The sequence below is a fragment of the Lissotriton helveticus genome, chromosome 5_1, assembly GCF_964261635.1.
Source record: "Lissotriton helveticus chromosome 5_1, aLisHel1.1, whole genome shotgun sequence".
Classification (NCBI taxonomy): Eukaryota; Metazoa; Chordata; class Amphibia; order Caudata; family Salamandridae; genus Lissotriton; species Lissotriton helveticus.
The window spans coordinates 775,712,330-775,733,567 of record NC_136065.1 but is presented as its reverse complement, the minus strand read 5'-3'; the positions used below and the strand labels follow the sequence as shown (position 1 = coordinate 775,733,567).

At 43.6% G+C, this 21,238-nt stretch overlaps 1 protein-coding gene across 1 annotated transcript in view; it reads left to right on the top strand.

The window, feature by feature from the left end:
* CDH23 (cadherin related 23) overlaps nt 1-21,238 on the top strand; it is a 1,152,220-nt gene that overhangs the window by 340,431 nt on the left and 790,551 nt on the right. Inside the window, exon 9 of the mRNA XM_078641088.1 lies at nt 13,457-13,606. Within this exon, the coding sequence (XP_078497214.1) occupies nt 13,457-13,606 (150 nt within the window). The remainder of the gene's footprint in view (nt 1-13,456; nt 13,607-21,238) is intronic.

Here is a 21,238-nt window from a genome sequence, read left to right as displayed (position 1 = left end):
ATCCCCAGTAGTCAGACTCCGTCGCCCACGATATACTACCTCCAAAGACCACAACCCAGGCGAGTCTCCTGCCAGCATTGTTAGTCTGTGTGTTGCTCCCTACCCCTGATCCCCTTTTGGGACAATGTCTCAATCTCACAGAACCACCTTACCCCGTGCTCTCCTCCCCTACCCCAGTTGGTCCAGTTCAGCAAAACCCTCAAGTGGTACTAACATGTCATTCGCATCGGTCCGATCTGCATCATCCCGTTCAACCTCCTCCCTTTCCCCAGCACCCAAATATGTCCGGTATAAACTCCAGAAGTTCTTGGGACGGGACGTGGGTGGGAGTAATTCATTATATGTTTCTGATTGTGTACAGCAATATAGCAATTCCCTGGCCCATCTTTTCTTCATAGGGAGCGGAACCCTCATCCAGCAAATAGCCACTACACGCCTAGTAATTAGTAATGCCATATCTGCCAAGCGACGTAGCGCCACCGGGAGTTTCTTGGAGTATCCCAGCAGTGCCAGTGCCGGATCCATCTGGATTTCTGAATCCAATATCTGGCTCAGTTCCGAGAACACCTCCGTCCAGAATTTTGCAACCCCAGGGCAGTTCCACGCCATATGTATTGGTACTACATAGTTAGTTTGATTATTCATAATGATTTGTGTTTTGTTAAGGTTTAATTTGTATCCTGAAATGACTCCAACATTTTTTGCTTCTTCTGTAATTCCAATTAGTGCATCTGTCACATTTGTAGTATAAATCGCTAGATCATCCGCATATGCAGGTATTTTAAGAATTTTATGTTCATGTTGTACCGGTCAGTGTGACATTTCAGTAGAATTTTCTAAATGAAAGTATTGCATAGCATGAAACACTACAACTAGAATAAAGAATAGAATGTAAGGCAGAGAGTTGTAAATCTCTCCTCTCCTAAAGAAGCCTCAGCATACTTTACATTCAAAGCCAGTGAACATTGTCTAATTATACTCCCAGAGACCCTCCTAAATTATTTTCATGGACCCAGTTAAACCCTACCTTCAAACATACTCTCTTTAGCAAGACACATTCATATTTCCTTCTTCTTTGAAGTATGTTTTGAAAATGCGCCCACAACTCGTGTTTCTTACACATATTCCGAGATGACCTTGAATTTATACCTTCATTCCACATGGACAGTAAGCCTCCCCTTTGGCCATAATTTCTTTCGTCCTTGACTTCCCTCTCCCTTCTTATCTGGTTCACACAAAAAGCCCTTTTTCCATTCTTTAGGTCATTGTACCAGGCACCTGGAGAGGGAAAAAAAAACACTCCATCCGAGAAAACATTCACATCGAAAGTTAGACATTGTGAAACCCAAATGCTTAAAGCCTTTGGCCAAAATAACAATTCAGGACTTCAGTACACATTATAACTAATGAAATGCTAATACATGAAAAATCACATTATACAGTAAATACAGTTCTCATGAACACATATTCTATTATATAATGAAACTATTACATCTTCGTATAAATGCATAAAACTGTATCATGTTATAACTGAAAACAAAGCAGTAGCGAACACATACATTTATAAATATCATGATTACATAGTACGTGCACTCCGTATATGGCTTTAAGTGCATTTTTCTCTTGTGGGTTACATTATATCTCATGGATACATATATGTCCTCAAAATACCTATACAGCTTAATCAAAGATAATGAGAATAAAGTAAATTTTATGCTGCTCCAGTCCCCCCTCTGATGGCGTATCGAGCCATCACAGATAACAATCTAATCTTATCTGACGAAGCATCTAAAACTGCTTGGCCTTAATCATTTTTTATCTTGAGCCCTCCAGACGTTTCGTAACATTATAGTATTTACTCTGACTCTACTCTAGCTGTACATTTGCTCTTTTTCTCTTCACTCCCTGTCTAACTTGAATATAGCTATATCCCTTGAAGATCACGAACAAGAATATGACACAAAGAGTAATTATCAAAATGGGCTTCAAGATATCTCCCAATATTCTACTTCCCAAATTCCCAAACCATTTTCCCATTACAAAAGGCTCGAGTTCACTAACAATCAGTTCCAAAAGGAAGTGTTTTAGTTCGCTGACTAACACAGAATACTCATTGACTTCCAGGAAAGGAAGCTTGATCACGTAAAAAAGGAAAAACTCATAGCATTCTCTCTTATTAGCAAAGGAAGTTCAAACGTGAGCTCAAACTTTAGATCAAGTTCCCCCAGATTCAGATGAATTCCCACTACTATTACAGGATTCGGACACTTCAAACTCTCGGTCATTTGGAAAGAAACATATCCACTCAGGAGAAGAGTACCTCTGACAAGGCACCCTCGTTCTCTTAAACCTTCTGAATGTGTTTACTTCTCCTTCTCCAGCGTTACGCCGATCAGAGTTCTCTAGGTCTCCCGGCTTTACAGAAAGGTCACCTTCTCCTTGCGGGATCCGTTTCCCTTCTCTTGTTGTCTTAGCCAGCACTTGCCAGCTACCATTCACTACTAAACAGCACTAAGCCCTTCGTCTGGGTCTGACTCAGTTTCTGTCACAGAAAAAAATTAATTTCCAACCTCTGTAACTGACCCTTCAAGACACTCTTCAGGCTGAACATGTGCTGTCTCGAGTTCTTGTGAGTCCCCAACAGCTTGACTAACCTGCTCCTGTGGTTGACCACCAATGGCCCTTCTGGGACAGGTTCTGTTACCTCATTGAGGGGAGAAGGTACTCACTAGCGTGGGCAGCATGCACTCAGTGGGGGAAACCTCCTCACTTCACTGCAGTCATTGTGACCAAAATCACCTGGAACAGCTCCCACCTACAAGGCTCCAGACAGCTTCTCCTCATGTGTTTCTTGACCAGGATCCAGTCACCAGAAGCCAGGTCATGGCATTGCTCCTGATGAGGTGGGCCAGGAGCAGATTCCACCTGATGACACATAGAAAGCACCACATCAGCCAGTGCCTTAAAATAGCCAAGCACTACATCATCAGGGATGTCGACAAGAGCATTTGCAGGCACTGCAGGCAGTCTCATTGAACACCCACGATAATCTCATGGGATAATTCTGTCCTTTGATCAGGTATTCTATGAAGACTCCTCAACACAAGCGGAAAAGCATCAAGCCATTTCAATGACGTGGAAGTACACCCTTTGGCAAGCCTTGAGTTCAAAGTTCCATTGACCTGCTCCACCAGACCCAAAGCTGCAGGCCTGTAACTACAAAGCAGTCTATATTCCACTTGCAAAGCAGCACACAGAATTCTCAAGACTTCATTGTTGAAGTGTATCCCATGATCCAATTCCAGTGAAGTCAGGAAGCCAAGCCTAGATATTAACTCCCTCAACAATAATTTTACAACTGTCAAACTGTTATTCCTTCTTGTAGGATATGCTTTGACCCACTGTGAAAAGATGCACACCACAACCAGCACATACTGCAATTTATTTCATACAGGCATTTCTATGAAATCTACCTGCATCCCATTGAATGGACCACCAGATATCCCCATGTGACTCAATGTAACTGCAGTTCTTTTCCCTACATTGTACTGTTGACACACAACACACTTGTAACACACAGCTTCAGCCATCAACCTAAATCTGGGATGGATTAAACCAGGTTTGTTGAAACAAACTCACCATCACATCCCTTCTTATATGAGTGAGTGTGCCATCGGTGGTAAAAGACTATTATGCATCACTGATCTTCCATCAGATGAAACCCAAATCTCGCCCTCATCTCTCTTATTACAACCTGCTTTGACCTAACTTTTCTGTTCTTCCTCTGACAACACCTACGCAGCGTCTTTACTTCTTCCCATGTGTCTGCTGTTGTCAAATAAAAGTTGCAGTTAGTTTCATCTGTTCCTTCTTTCACGTATTCACCATTAAATGCACAAGCATTATAGGTACAATATTTTGCCACTTCATCTACGTACCTATTTCCAATAGTTACATAGTCATTGCCCTTACAGTGCACAGAGCATTTACCAGCAGCAATCTGAGCTGGCATTTGCAATGCCTCGAGAAGTTTTTGAACGTGCTGCCCATTTCATATGGGCGATCCGGAAGAGGTCATGAAACCGCTCTGGGACCATAAGTTTCCGAAATCCTGAACCATACAAAAGCCATATTTGACTATCTGTGTAGATAGTCACTCTCTGTTGATTAGAGACACAGCCTGCCCTGGTAAGAGCAATCAACTCAGGCACTTCTGCTGAATATGCATCTGTGAGCCCCGAAGCTTCTATTGCTCCTGAAACTGCAAACTGCATAAGCAGCTCGCAAATTTCCCTCATGATATCGCAAACACAAGATATCTACAAACAATGCAAAACCAGATTCAGGGAATGTCTCATCTCGAATATCAGGTCTCGACTTGATGCATAGTTCAGTGGCATTGAGACAGTCGTGCTACGTTTTATTTTCATCAACATCAGCATCAGGCATAGGCAACAGTGTGAAAGGATTTCAAACATAACACCTCTTCAACATGATGATTTAAAGCACAGGTATGATCTGCTCATACCGGGTCAAGCAACTGTTCATCAAATGTTGAGTGCGTCTGTAGTATTTCCACAGAGTGAGGCATGTACACAGTTAAAGGATGACCCATGACAATGCCTTCACATCTCTCTATGCTGAAACCTGTGGCCGCCACTGCTTTAAGACACCCAGGCAGAGCCACTGCTTCCGGATCTAAGGTAGCTTAAAAATAGGCCACACGCCTACTGGCATTCCCATGTGTTTGTGTTAGTACTGAGAGAGCGCAGTTCTCCCTCTCACTGCAGAAAAGTGAAAACGCTTTGTTATAATCAGGCATTCCTAGTGCTGGAGCGCAACTAAGACTTTCTGTCAACTCCCGCAATGCAATCAAACAGTCATTGTCCCAGGATACCCGATCCAACACATGCTGGAGTTTCAGCCTGTGTAAAGGCATGCAATTTGGGAAAAGTAGAGTATCTACTGGCGAGAGTAGCCCACCATTTCCAAAAACATTGTGACCTCTTTCTGAGTTGTTTTTGCAGAATCACCTAGATTCTCTCTTGTGACACCTTTCTTGACTCCTTCTTCGCTATGATGACCAAGATACTGAACCTCCTTCAGACAGTACTGCAATCTTCTAGGGCACACTTTATGTCTATTCTCAGGCAAGTGGTTCAGCAATGCAATGGTATCAAATTTGCATGCTTCATGAGTATTTGGCGCAACTAACAAGTTGTCAATATACTGGACCAGGACAGAATTACAAGGCATGACCAGAGACTCCAGATTCTTTTTAAGGATTTGATTGAAGCTGGAAGGACTGTCCGTATGCCCTTGTGGAACTCTACACGATGCCAAAACATGATTACCCAGCCAGAACGCAAAAAGGAACTGGCTGTCCTCATGCAAGGGTATGGAGAAAAATTCCTGGCACAAATCGATGTCAAAAACCACTCGGGCTTGCAGGGAATCTGAAACAATATTGCAGCAGGATTCAGTACCACAGGACAACAAGGGATCACAATGTTATCTATTTTACGTAGGCCCTGCACCGTATGTCCTTGTGGAACTCTACACAATGCCAAAACATGATTACCCAGCCGGAACGCAAAAGAAACTGGCTGTCCTCGTGCAAGTGTATGGAGAAAAATTCCTGGCACAAATCGATGACAGAAAACGACTCAGGCTTGCATGGAATCTGGAGCAATATTGCAGCAGGATTCAGTACCACAGGACAACAAGGGATCACAATGTTATTTATTTTACGTAAATGTAAATGTAGTAGTATTTGTATAGCGCCCAAATCGACCCCCGAAGGGGTATCTCAGGCGCTTGTACGCATACCGCTGTGGAACCCTTCCTGGCTTTTCCATGTGAAGTGCCCACTCCTGGGCACCCCCAAGGTGAAGCCAGGCATCCTAACGTTGTTGGGGCCGTTGTGGAGATTAAGCAAGCTATTGCCCAGAGTGGGACCCATGATTAGAATAGGCACCGAGGCGAGAAATATCAGGTCCGAGGAAATTGAGCCCAAGACCTTTCCGAGGCGGGAATTGAACCCTGGTCCCGGGGTAGACTTCTGAATCAGGGTCTGCTGCTCTAACCATTGAGCCACACTTCCCCACCGTAGGCCCTGCACTATGTAGTTCTTACAACTAGGCGCATAATGGGTGAGTTACACGGACTCCCCAAAATATATTTTCAATATTCCTTACTGAATTATAGGCTCAATCATTGGGGTTATTCCATTAATAGTTTTAGGAGACAAATTATACTGTGCATTTTACATTATCTGTATGCGGACAGGTTCAACTCCTTTAATTAGTCCAATATCCTTTCCCGAGAAATCCCATACGTCAGTTTTCACTGAGTCTCTAAAGTCTAAAGGCAGATCTTAACATGCCATCATGGGATACATGGCAACAAGTGTAATTGACCATTGTAGAGGCCACATCCTCATCATGTGTCTGAAACTCCACACCTCTCGGTGTACAGTAAATAGTGCAATTCAGCTTGCACAGCAAATCATGTCCTAACAGATTAACTGGACTTCAATCACAGACATGGTGATTGTCCTCAAAATTCCCTATTCTAACTGGGACTTCTTCTGTAATGGGACTTCTCATCTGTTGATTAGCAACTCCAGCAACTTGTATTGTTCTTCCCGAGAGTGGTAGGTTCAGAACTTCCACTAATCTTACAGTAGAACGGGTAGCATCAGTATCAACCATGAATGATATATCATGGCCATTTACCACGCCATGTACATAAGGGCCACTCTGGTCTACCTTTAGGACTCTGCCATGGTCGCAATCCTCCTCCGCCCTCAGGCACCGTCAAGCTGACTGATCGGCACCAAAGTTGTCAACAGTCTTGAACAAAGTATATTGCTGATACGAATCAAATCCCTGAAAGGAGTTCTGATTTACATTTGGAAACTGATTCGAAACAAAACTGGGGCCAGCTGCATTTTGCTGTGGCATAGGGGGCTTGTGGAACCTGCGTCACTGGAATTTGAGGTACATTTACATTTTGAACTCCTGATCTAGGCACATTCTGCATCTGCATAGGACTGTTACTTTGTTGATGTACAAACCCTATATTTTGCCCTTGTCGTAATAGATTAAAATGACATTCTCGCTTCCAGTGTCCCAACTTATTACAGATGTGTGATGGATTAGACATTTTCAACCTAGCCACATCAATCCCAGTACTGGTGTCAATAGGAACTCCTTTATCTCTGCCTTGAGACGGAATTTCACCTACATGGGTGACGGGGACTTCCTGCTTATACATCCCCTGCAGTTGCAACTAATGGTGAAGCTTAATTTCCTCTCTGTGCGGCTTTAATTTGTGCCACCATGAGCTTTTACTTCAGCTTTTTCTGCTTCATTTCAAGCTTGTTATTGCAGTATTTTGCATTCTGCAAAATTTCATCAATGGATTTGTTCTGCCAGCATATCAAATGCTACTGTATAATCATGTTAATCTCAGGTCTCAATCCGGTCACAAACCTGTACACAAGATATTCCATATCCTTGGGTTCCAACATATTCCTCCAACTGCTTGAACGCATGTAACAATCTCTCATAGTAAGCACAAATCATTTTCTTAGGTTCCTGATTCATACAATCAATTTCAACCCAATCAACATCCTTGGGGGAGACCTTAGATTTCAACCATATCATCACTTGATTATACTTCCTCATCACAATATCTGAGGGACCATTAGTCACTGGATCTCTCTCTGGCTCTCTCTCAGGCCATTTGTTCCATATTTTGCATTCTGACCACAAATCATCCGGAATCACAATATCAAAAAGAGTATTCAAATTGGTCCACAAAACCATTGAAACTTTTACAAACCTCTCAACTTGTTTGCATCAATCTACAGGTTTCTCCCTCAACTTGGGAAATTCATTTGTGAATGATGCAAGATTGCTTCGACTCCATGGTTCAGGAACATAACATCGGTAGGCACTTCTCGTGATGGTAAAATCTTAACCTCTGTTGTTCCACTTCTCAGAGGAGGCGGTTCTCCCAACAATCTTCTTGAACTGTTCTTTGACCATATAACTTCCCATTTCTCCAATGTTCCCCAAATTCGAATACTTTGGATTAATTCCCTAATTTGCATTTTTAAGTTTGCAGCCCTCATGTTTCCCAAGTCCTGATCGAAAACATTAAGTAGATGAATTTTCTGTAAAGCTTTAGTTTATTTTGAATCTACCTCCTATTTTTGTGCCAATTCAGACAATATCTCATTAGCCTGTTTCGCCTTTCAAGTAACATTCTTACTCATACACAAATGCCCATTTGATTGATAAGTGTCAATCTGATTTAACTCCAAACTTACACTTATCATTTCATCCACTTCAAATTTTAATTTGCATACATCTACCAAATTCACCTTTACAGCTGACTCAACCGTCCGACTTATTTCTGTACTCTGAATGTCATTCAACGGAACATTACATTCCCATAAAGGAACATTAAGTTCCCTTAACAACTTGTCAATATTCTCATCTATCAATATACATGTTGTCTCAGGTAGCTTGGACATTACCTTAACCAAAGCCGTTCCTTTGGATACGCTTGAAGGTGTTTCCCATACAAGGGAACCCAGTTCTGGCAATCCCACAAATTACCATAAAGGTCCAAATTCTCCCTGACTCATCGATGGATCTGCACTTGCAGCACAAGGAGAATCCTCATTTATGGGAACTAAGGGAACAAACTTCACGCTAGATCTAGTGAAAACCTTTTCTCAATAAATCAATCAATCAATACATTTATAGAGCGCGCTACTCACCTGCGAGGGTCTCAAGGTGCTGAAGGAAGAGGGGGGCCGCTACTGCTCGAATAGCCAGGTCTTGAAGTGTTTCCTGAAGGTGAGATGGTCCTGGGTCAGTCGTAGGTGGGCGGGGAGGGAGTTGCATGTTTGGCGGCCAGGTAGGAGAGCGATCTTCCTCCGGTGGTGGCTCTACGAATCCGTGGGACGGTTGCGAGGGCAAGGCTGGTGGAGCAGAGCTGGCGGGTAGGAGTGTAGAATGAGAGGCGGTTGTTGAGGTATTCGGGGCCCATGTTGTGGATCGGTTTGTGTACTTGGGTGAGGAGCCTGAACGTGATCCTCTGACGGGGAGCCAGTGCAGGTTTCTCAGGTGGGCAGATATGTGGCTGTGGCGATGGATGTCGAGGATGAGTCGTGTGGAGGCGTTCTGTATGCGCTGAAGTCGTTTCTGAAGTTTGGCTGTGGTTCCTGCGTAAAGGGCGTTCCCGTAGTCCAGTTGACTGGTGACGAGGGCCTGGGTGACCGTCTTTCTGGTTTTTGTGGGGATCCACTGGAAGATCTTTCGGAGCATGCGCAGGGTGTTGAAGCATGAGGATGAGATGGCGTTGACTTGTTTGGTCATCGTGAGGGAGGAGTCCAGGATGAATCCCAGGTTGCGTGCGTGGTCCGTGGGTGTCGGTGCGGTGCCCAGCGCTGTGGGCCACCAGGAGTCATCCCAGGCGGATGGGGATTGTCCGAGGATGAGGACCTCTGTCTTGTCTGAGTTCAGTTTCAGCCGACTGAGCTTCATCCATTCCGCGACATCTTTAATTCCTTCCTGGAGGTTGGTTTTGGCGGTGGTTGGGTCTTTGGTGAGGGAGAGTATCAGCTGGGTGTCGTCGGCGTAGGAGATGATGTTGAGGTTGTGTTTGCGTGCGATGGCGGCGAGGGGGCTCATGTAGATATTGAAGAGGGTTGGGCTGAGCGAGGAGCCTTGGGGTATGCCGCATATGATCTTGGTGGCCGTGGAGCAGAACAGCGAGAGGCGGACTCTCTGGGTTCTGTTGGAGAGGAACGAGGGGATCCAGTCCAGTGCTTTTCCTTGGATCCCAGTGTTGTAGAGGTGGGTTATTAGGGTGCGGTGGCAGACGGTATCAAAGGCGGCTGAGAGGTCTAGGAGGATGAGGGCGGTTGTCTCCCCTGGGTGTCTTGTCTCACTTGGAACGGAAACATCACATATAACACCCTCAGTAGTACTAGAGTTATATATCGGGACTCTGTGTCCAATTGTGATGGACACTGGAAGGACATCCGGTATATTTGGGGTTGTAGAATTATTCAGGACTATAGGCTGACTAAGTACACAAGTTCCTGAACTAGCTTTGTGTCACATTTTTTTTCGAATTCGTAAAGGTCTCTCCCATTGCATTAGTGCTTGTGTACATTAATGGAGTAGCAACTTCCGGATTTATGTTAATCATTTACGTTCCACCTTCCCTCACTCGTGTTTCATTGTATGGAGGTAGATGCTCAGACAGCAAAAATGTAAAAGATCATCACTGAAGTCGCTTTCATTAGTTTCGGCTCCCTTATCTACTTCCTTCAACCATCTCCTCTCACTTTCTTTTTGCTTTCCTTTACAAACTTCTCACCCGTTAATACTGCATGTTATTTAGCTCCTTCTATCATATCTGTCCTCCATCTTTTCTGTTCTGTATCCCATCTCACATCTGCATATGTACGTACTGTCCTTCAAGCCCTTCCTTGGAACCTCTCTTTCTCTCTAGTATGTGCAGCACGTCCCCACACATTAAGTGTCTCCAATTGTGCTGGTCTGGGCTGTGGCTTCATTTTGGACCAAATTTGTCTCAAATGTTCAATGTTTCGTATATTAAATGTACCATATCGAGTAAACACTAATGCACCCTCCTTTTCTGTGATCTTGTGCTATTGTTTAGGCCAAACACAAGTGTGGAGCCCAATATTTGTCTCCATATATTCACCTGCATTATCCTCAGGCAGCGCTTTATTGCCCTCTCTTACAGGAATAGCACATCTTCTCTAATCAAGTCCTGTATTACTTTAAAACAGTTCATTTTTAGTACAATATATAAAAAATCTCAATCAAAATTGTTTAATTCAAACAGTAAAACAACAATTTTTGCACAATTTGTTTTCAGAATCAGCAGCCAATACCACTCTTAAACAATGTGACGTAATCTACCAATAACATTGTGGCTTCACACCAACTGACCAATCCCAGCGTGGCACAGCATGACGCTGGCCTCACTCCTTGGAAGAGTTCACCCTCCTTTTCAATTTTCACAAACGCACTCTTTCAGTGTCACACATACAACCAAATACAACGCAATTGTCTGCTTTACTAAAGGGATCAACAGAATTTTGTCACACAAGAAAATCTTGTTAAGGACACATTCAAGCAAAGCATCTACCCACAGAGAATCACCTTAATCAATACAGCAGTTCCCTGCACAAAGGGTCCACTGTACTAATCGTACTTCTCAATCACACAAAAAAAAGTTGCTATCTTAATTGGGCTGATGACGTCTCACAGCAAATGCCACAGAACTCTAACAGACAATGCAAAACGGTGTCTTCTATAATTTTAATACTATCCTTGGATATTAGGCTACGTTGGACCTGTTAACAATGTTAACATGTTAAACACCGGATTCACGCAACATACACACCAACTCTGCCAAACATCACACAACTATTAAACACCATAAGCTAAGCATAAGCCATACACAGTCATAAGCCATACACAGTCTATTGATACTCACTCCTTCTGCTGCTATTACGCCACGACCACGGAACACTGGAATTCCGCCGATCTGCCAAATCGCATCATGGACTTCAGGGCTGCAACTGACCTAACCTGGGGCATTAACTATCTCCACAAAAACATACTAACTCTGTTGTATCCTACACCAGTAGACACCGGTAGCCATGTTGAGTTTCCAAGTCTTCTTTATTAGTTCCATGTCCAAGTCACAACAATCTTAACTCCAGCCAGCTCTGGTCAAGTACCAGCCCCATCAGGAGCAGCCTGCCTAGCTGCTCAGCCCATCTCTAACTGTCACCACTCATCCACTCAGGCACCCAGGCATTCTAGGCATCACAGTCACACCAACATTCCCTAACCAACTCACACTCTGGTATAACAAACTCCTTATTTCAAGACCCTAACCATACTACTCTACTAAAATCTGCTTTAGCGGAGGAGATTTGGGCCTTTTGTTCCCCTACGACTCTGATCTTTTTAAAGAGCTGAGGAATAAAGGACTTAAGTTTCAATTCAAATACACAAGTACAGTGTAACCCATTTGGCTATACAGTAAAGCTCCGAGTTGTCAGGTTAAACATAGATTTATTACAAATTCAAAGCCAGCGAAACATAAATCAGTATCAGAAACATAGCATAGCAATACAAAATTATCAAAGGGCTTCCAACTCTATGAACAAAATTAATTCTCAATAGTAAATTACCAATCAGAACATCAGTAGCGATGGTACATAATAACAAAAACACAGCATAATGAGAAGATTGGAAAGCCCGATCCTCCTGTTTATAATGAATGAAGAATTCTAATTCTGCATTCATTCCACACGGAGAGTAAGCATCCCCTTTGACCATCAGTTCTCTCGCCCTTGACTCCCTCTCGCTACTTATCTGTTTCACCCAAAGAGCCCTTTTTTCGGATGTATGACGTTACAACGCATACCATTACAACGCCTACCTTTACATCGTAAGTTTTACAACGCATACCATTACAACGCATAATGCTTTTGGGCGCTGGATAGTGAGTAGTTTAATTTACTATTCCAACTCCAGTCCCCGTGGATAGTAGGGAAAGTGTTGGATAGTACATTAAACCTATTCCCTATCCTAGAGCGCCCCCAGCGCTATGCATTGTAATAGTTTGCGTTGTAAAAGTTTCGTTGTAATGGTAGTTCGTTGTAAAAGTTACGTTGTAAAGGCTGTATACCCCTTTTTTCCATTCATTAAGTCATTGTACCACACACCTGTAGAGGGGAGACAAACACTCCATCTGGGAAAACATTCACATAGAAAATTAGACATTGCGAAACCCAGATGCTTAAGGCCTATGGTCAAGTTAAAAATTCAAGACTTCACTACATGTTATAACTAATTAAATGCTAATATATGAACAATCACATTATAAAGTAAATGCATTTCTCATGAATACATATTCTATTATATAATGAGAGCAAGATATCTTTGTATAAATGCATAAAACTGTAACTTCTTTTAATTGAAAACAAAGCATCAGCAACACATACATTTATAAATATTGTGATTACATAGCACATGCACTTTGTGTATGGCTTTAAGTGCACTTTTCTCTTGCGGGTTACATTATATCTCATGAATACATAATTCCTCAATATACATACATGGCCTAATCAAAGATAATGAGTGTAGAGACAATTTTACGCTGCTCCACATCCATGCTCCGAAGGCATACAAGCTCTACTATAAATTTTGTCAGTGAAAAGAAATCTCTTTGATTTTCCTAATTTTACTGCCATATGGTACAAAATGATCAATAAAATAATTGCTACACTGGATGAACACAACACAGCTTCTGTCTTTCTGACATTCCCGTCCTATCATTTTCTCTTGTATGCCTTAATAATTAATGTCATTTTATTCTACAGGTGCTAATCACTGTACTGGATGAGAACGACAACAGCCCGCAGTTTGATATCACATCAGAATCGATAGTCAGCGTTGCGGAGGACACTGCCATAAGGAAGCGTGTTGCTCTGCTCTTGGCTAGAGACCCTGATGCCGGAAATAATGGACTGGTAAGGATATTTGCGATGCATCAAAATATGGCTCTCTTTATGAGTGGCCTGTTAAAATCCCCTTAATTTCCTTACCTTGATATTACTGTTACAGAGGGCGCGGGTAATTCTGTGGGTAGAGAAATAACTAGGATTACATGGAAAAGGACAGACGGGAGTTGGGGTTTCCAAATCAATTCTTGCATATTTTCCAACAGGGTCACACTACGTTCACAGCAGCAGAAATCTCATTCTAAGAAACAAAAACATAGGATTCCAATGGGTCTGGTAACTCCTGTTGCAGGGCCCATCAACAATTATGGGTCACTGGTAATCAGGGCTGGACTGGCCGTACTGGGCATCGGGCATTTCCGCAGGAGGCTGAAAGAGTAGGGGCTGGTTTTGTTACTGGGGGACGGTATTGTAGCACCCAGTAACAAAGCAGTAAGCAAGCATAATTTACACACTTTCATTTCCAGCCTACCAGGGGCAGCCAGTGCTTCCTGCTTACACCCCCCCCCCCCCTCCCCAACTACCTTTTTAGTGGTTAGGCTCACTCACTGCGAAACATGCGGGGGCTGGTCCCAAAAAAATGCCAGGTCTGCTTTAAGTTCCGAGTCTGTCCCTGCTGGTAATGCCACATATCTTTGACTACTGTGGACGTTTTCAGTGGTGAATGTAAGAATGTCTTCGAAACAATACTAGAATTACTACTCCTGGAGGGGTTTTGGAAAAGCAGTGAGAAGATAAAAAAGAAAGATGTGGCTTTGGGCCTGATATGATTCTCCTGGAGAGCTATTCAGTGTTTATTGCATTCGATAAAATCCTACTTTCTGGGATTCAGTGTTTGTCAGTGCGATGAATAGCTAGGGTATGCATAAAGGTTATATCCCAGCCCATTCATAATCAGAGCCAGTATTTATTCAGGGAACATTGAAAACTAATGCTCTTAAAATCAAATTTCCAAGAAAAAATGATACATTTATCCCCCAAAATTAAAAACTAAGATAGTTTTCTGGATATGAAGCTCTTTCTTTACTAGACTATCGGGGAGAAAGGCAAGGAGGACTGCATCCGAAGGAGAAATTATACATATTCCCAAAATACAGTTACATCACAAATATTTGCAGTATGTTTTATTTATATTCAAATCCTTAACTGCACCTACCCTAGCATAAACGTTAATATTATAGTGTGAGTGGCCCTAAAAAATCCCCTGAATGCAACCTCTCAATGATGCATATGGCCCTCAGATTAAGAAGACCCTACACACGGGAGACTGTTGGATCCTGAATAGGATACTATATTGCAAAGCAGACAAGTTGACTGTCAAAGCCACACTCTCATATGGCGCTCTTACCATTTCATTGGGATGTTGTGGTCTGACTTTTGCTCAGTCCCCTATAACAATGAATTATCGTCGCGATTGAGCTTAGGTCACTGCACAGATCATTACAATGGTGTAAAATACTGCACTAATCTGGTTGATGTTATAAGCTGACTAGTTTCTTAAGCCTAGTGATGACTCATTGGATGTGAAAAATGGGAAATATAGTCACAGTAGGTAAAAGGCACATCGAAATGGAAACAGAGAGAGTAGGTCAGCAGGTCAAAGAGGCCATTCATATCTTAATATCTGATTGATTTGCAGTACCCGTATTCATATGCCTCTTCCCAGGGAGTGAACATCCAGGGTGCACACTCTTGATCTTATGGGCACAAGGATGATTATTCCATACCACAATTCTCACTGCACTTTTTGGAAACCCAATGATGGAACAAGTTCTCGTGGTCTTTGTCCAAAAATGGCACTTAACTCTACAGCCTCTCTCATTCAGATAGCATTCAATCAGTTAGAATTTGTATAGCGTGGCTCATCACCCCAGGGGTATCCAGATACCTTGCTGCAGGTCTCAGTCAAGGAGAAAGGTCTTGGGTCCCTTCCTGAAGTGGTTCAGCGAAGTTCCGATGTGGAGGTGGAGAGGGGGTGTTCTAGGCTTTGGTGGCAAGGTGGGAGAACAAGCATCCATCGGTGTGACTGCGTTGGATCTGTGGCATTTGAGCGAGATGTGCATCGCATAGGTTTCTGGAAGGTTGGTTTTAAAGTCATGCGGTGGTTCATGTGCTGTGGTGCTTGGTCATGGAGGGCTTTGTAGGCATGGGTCATGAGCTTGCACTGGGCATTTCTTCTGGACGGGGAGCCAGCGGAGGTCTTTCAGGTGCTGGGTGATGTGTGTTCTCTTGTGCAGATTGAGGAGCAGCCTAGATTCTGCTTTTTGGATTGTCTCGAGTCTTTGCATGAGTTCGGTGGTGGTGCCCACAGAGGTCTAATAGCTCTAAGTTAGTTAAGCATGTTCCCTGACTCTGGTGTAGTGGGGCATGGGAAGAATGACCAGTAGCAGCGAGAGTAGGACCAAAGGTCTGATACACCACGCAGGCCAATGAGAAATGGAGCACCTTCTAGGTTTAACTACTACTATACTTGTATAATGGGTGATAGCCCTAGATTTTCATGCCCATATTTTTTTCCAGGTCTATTTATCAGCTGAAGAATGCAAGTGACCTACAGTTTGGCACTGTTAGATCTGGGGGTCTCTAGTTGGCAATGGTTAGGTTATCACCTTTGTCCAAATAGGGACCCTTACTTCTACGTCAGGATAAGGGGATTACACTCCTTAATAACCCCTGCTCACCCCCTTGGTAGCTTGGCACGAGCAGACAGGCTTATCTCAGAGGCAGTGTGTTAAGAATTTGTGAATATACACAGTAATACAGTGAAAACACTACGGATGGACACAACACAGGTTTTATAAAAATAAGTATTCTTTATATAGACTTAAACACAAGACCACAAACGACAAAAATCCACAATACTACACTTAAGATTACTTAAAAGATGATTACAGTCTCTTAGTTCAAGTTGTTGGTAAATGTGACAATGTTCTCAACAAAGTACCTGGATGCATAACGCAAAGTTAACAAAAGGCTCGCAAAAGGGGAGATGCGTCGGTTCCGTGACCCGGGGGAACGGTTGCGTCCTTCCTCACTGCTTGCACAGAGTAGGGGACTCGTTGTGAGCCTTACCGGTGTGGAGGTGATGCTTGCAGGCCTGTTACGGTGCGCAAGATGGCTCCTTGATGTGATGCGTTGATCCGGTGGCGATGCGATGATCCGGTTGCGATGCGAGAAGATGGCGCCCTTGATGTGGCGATGCGATGATGATGTGATGACGACCTGGCGCCGTGCGACGACTCTGTACTTTGGAGCCGCGACAGGCCCTGCGTCATGCTTCTCCGGTGATGCGATGGCGACTCTCACGATGGCGTCACGCTTCTCAGGTGATGCGACAACAGGCAGTTTCGACGAACACACGCTTCCAGGGAGATGCAGCGAAGGCTCGCTTCTCCGGCGTTGCGATGATTTCAGCTGCGGCGGCGACATGCTTCTTCTCGATGCGTCGCGATTCCAGCTCCCAGCGGCAAGCAAGTGACTGGAGTCAGAATTCCCAGCAAGGAAATTCAAGAGGGAGCTGGAGGTGAAGTCTTATGTCCCTGAGACTTCAGCAGAAGGCAAGCACAGTTCAAGCCCTTGGAGAATATTCTATAGATGAAAGTCCTTACAAAGTTCCTTCTCCTTTCACTTGGCAATGAAGCGACCACTGCAAGCCAACCCAGCAAACATCACACTGGCAGAGGGGCAGTCCAAACTCCTGCAGCTTCCTTGGTTCTTCTCCTTGGCAGAAAGGTTTCTTGTTCCAGAAGTGATCTCATTTCTTGGGATCAGGTCCCAATATTTATACCCCAAAATCATGTGTTCTCTCAAGGCAGAGAGGCCTCTGCCTAGTTCAAACCAGTTCCTGAGCACTTTGTTTACATGACTCTCTTCTTCCTTTCACTGTGCAGGGCAGAGACATCTGCCGCCCCACAGGAGGTGGAGCCAGCACAGGGGAGGAAAGTTACAGGTCTGGAGCACTCTGTTGACATGATTCCTCCACTCCTTTCGCAGTGCAGGGCAGAGACATCAGACAAGCCACAGGAGGTGGAGCCAGCATTGTAGAGGGAAGGCCCAGCCCTATTCAGGTCCCAGCTGCAACTCCTCCCTCCCATCTAGATGCAGATCTCTCTATTCACCACTGGGCTGCCCCAGCCTGTCTCCTGGAATCCCCCAGCCCTGTTACTCACAAACCCAGACAAGGAATACACAAACCAGCAGAGGAAGGCTCAAATGGTTAGGCAAGCAAATACCTACTTTCTAAAAGTGGTATTTGCACACACAGAATATTACAATAAACTTTACTAAAAGATGTATTTTATTATTGTGAGTTCAGGCATACTAAATTCAAATTTCTACCGTATTCCCTGAGTCAGTTAGGATTATAAAAATGTAATAATCTAACTGACCATTCTGGCCTATGAGAACAGGTAGCCTTCAATAGTGAAAAACGAAAATGGCTGTAGTTCACTATTAGAACATGCTACACACATCAGAGCATGTCCTACCTTATACTTACAATGCACCCTGCCATTGGGCCTACCATAGGGGTGTCTAATATGAAGCATAGGGAAGGTTTAGGGACTGGCAAGTGGGTGCACTTGGCCAAGTCGACATGGCATTGCTAGACTGCACACAGGCCTTGCAATGGCAGGCCTGAGACACACTTAACAAGCTGCTTCTGTGGGTAGCGCAACCAGCCCACCAGCAGCATTTGATTTACAAGCCCTGGGCACACATGGGTCACTGTACTAGGGGCTGACAGATAAATCAAATAACCCAATCATGGAGTAACCAATTAGTGCAGTAATTTAACATAGGGAGCACTTGCACTGTGGCACTGATTAGCAGTGGCACAGTGCCCAAAGCATAAATAAATCCAGCAAAACATATCAAAACAGAGGAGGCAATCCGTCAAAATGGAAGAGAGACTCACGCCAGTGATGCCAGGTCTAACAGGCACCCAGCTTGCTTAACCTCTGCAATTCTACTCTCCATCAAATGTTAATACTAACTGGACCAAATACATCAAAGTTGCTGACAGAACCCAATGTAACCCCTTGTTAAAATCACATATCCTTCATCTTGGCCACTTATTTGATTTGCTGGTGGTAACTGTTGCTCATCCATCAAACTCACTGATGGCAGCCCTGTTGCATCCACCACCATTGCTACCATCCTCATATTAACTGCACATTCTTATCAGGGCTATGAAGCTGTGTGTCAATTACATTTCTGGTGTGCTGGAAGGAGATTGCTTTCCTTAACCACAAACACATGGTAGTGTGCATGTGTGGAAGCAACAGTCATGTGGGCCTTTTAATATTTCTTTTGGGAAGGGTGGCATCGCTTGAAAGGGACCCACTGATATTGTGTGTGGGAAAGGGAGATTAGGAGGCAGTGATGCCCCAGCAGCACTCTTAATTTCACATAATGAAGAATGGGTATGAAGCTAAGAAGAACGTGTGTATCAAGAGACTGATTAATCAAGGTCACCCTGGTATACTTTGCTGCTTATGAGAGTTTGAGAATAGATCTGTTGGCACTTGGAATGTAGTGGCTCTTGGACCTGGCCCTCTCTGCAGGGTAGCCCCTAAACATTTTGCCTTCACCTTGCTCTTTTTCTGGATTTGTTTTTGCTGGACTTACTACTCTGTGCACTTTACCACCGCTAACCAGTAATGAAGTGCTTGTTCCTGCTCCCAAAAATGGTAAAAGTGGCATACACCTGATTGGCACATTTAATTAACTTTCAGATCCCTAGTATATAGTACTACAGGTACCCAGGTCCTGTAATTGAAAGGATATATATATATATTTGCCGTTTGGGGAGAAAGGAAGCAGTATTACACTGCGTGAAGGTGACTAGGGTAGAACTGGCCTTTATTGATTCCTCTGTCGCCTGAGGGGGTGCGTGAGGATCTTGGCCAGCAAGTCTGGGACGCCACAGGGTGTACAAGTTGGCAAAATCACTGTATTTTGCACTCGCTACGTGGAGCTACAAAACCTGGCATGGACTGTGAATCAGGAACAGCGCACTCAGTAGCCGAGGAGGATGGGCCTGCGCAATCCTCCGATGGGAGAAGACCAACCATGATTTAAACTGGCCCCCAGGTGTAACATCGCTGCTGAGGAGATTTGGGCACTGAAGAAAGCCGTAAGGCTGAAATGCGTCTGCCCTGTTCAGCGTTTCCTGGATACAACAATTTCCTCTTATGTGCTTTTTAAGGACACAGCAACTCGTTGTCTGATCTTTCATTTTGGCAATAAACTTCACCCCTTGTCACCGAGTGGACTCTGACCCATTTTTTGAGTTGGATTGGATTTTATATTCAACGGTGAGGAAGCACAGGTTTCCGGGACCCTCTTTCCTTCAGGTGCTACGTGCAAGGCATGTAGCGAGTGGACTGTGTATAAAAATACAGTGTGTCGCCCCCCCGAATGGTGAAAATTGTTTACTTGTGTATTTGCCGTTTGGGGAGAAAGTAAGCAGTATTACACTGCGTGAAGGGGACTAGGGTAGAACTGAACTTTATTGATTCCTGTGTCGCCTGCAAGGGTGCGTGAGGATCATGGCCAGCAAGTCTGGGAGGCCACAGGGTATACGAGTTGGCAAAATCACTGTATTTTGCACTCACTACGTGGAGACACAAAACCCGGCATGGATTGTGAATTAGGAACAGCGCACTCAGTGGCCGAGGAGGCTGGGCCAGCGCAGTACTTAAATGGGAGAAGACCAACCATGATTTAAACTGGCCCCCAGGCTTAATATCGCTGCTGAGGAGATTTGGGCACTGAAGAAAGCCGTAAGGCTGAAACACATCTGCCCTGTTCAGCGTTTCCTGGATACAGCAATTTCCTCTTATGTGCTTTTTAAGGACACAGCAACTCCTTGTCTGCACTTTCATTTTGGCATTAAACATCATCCCTTGTCACCGGGTGGACTCAGATCCATTGTTTGAGTGGGATTGGATTATATATATATATATATATATATATATATATATATATAAAAAAAAAATATATATATATATATATATATATATATATTCACAAGAAGCAGAAGCGTTTCTCCGTATATATATATATATATATATATATATATATATGACGCTCAAAACTCTTCTCAATTTCATAAGAAAGAGGCAGCACTCATAATCCAAGAGGTGTCCAGTTTTTAATTTTCAGGGAACAAAAAAGCACATATAATATATATATACTACTGGCGGTCACCAGTAGTAGTTATAGTTAGGACCTTGTTTCTAATCAAAAAGCATTTGTTCTTTTGGCAATATCTTTGGCTTCGCTTGACGAATCTTCGCGATATTTTTAAAACTAATGGTGCTGTCAGGTCAACTGTTGTGTTGAAAGTTTTGGGGTGATTCATCAAGTGGGGGCTGAGAAAAAGGGGGTTCCCAAAACGCATTTTCTCCATGTAACTTTCCATAGGAAACTTTAGACACAGCTGCAGCTCGAACTGCTGAACGGAATTACACCAAAGTTGGCAAAAAGGTAGCTTTTGTTTCAGAAAGCACTCATTTTGTTAAATGGTGTAAATCTGTTCTCTAGTTCCTAAGAAATGTACACATTTCTCAGTTATCCATATATCAACGGAGAGGATTTGCGAACCCTCCCGATCTCGAACATGCAATCCGATTGACT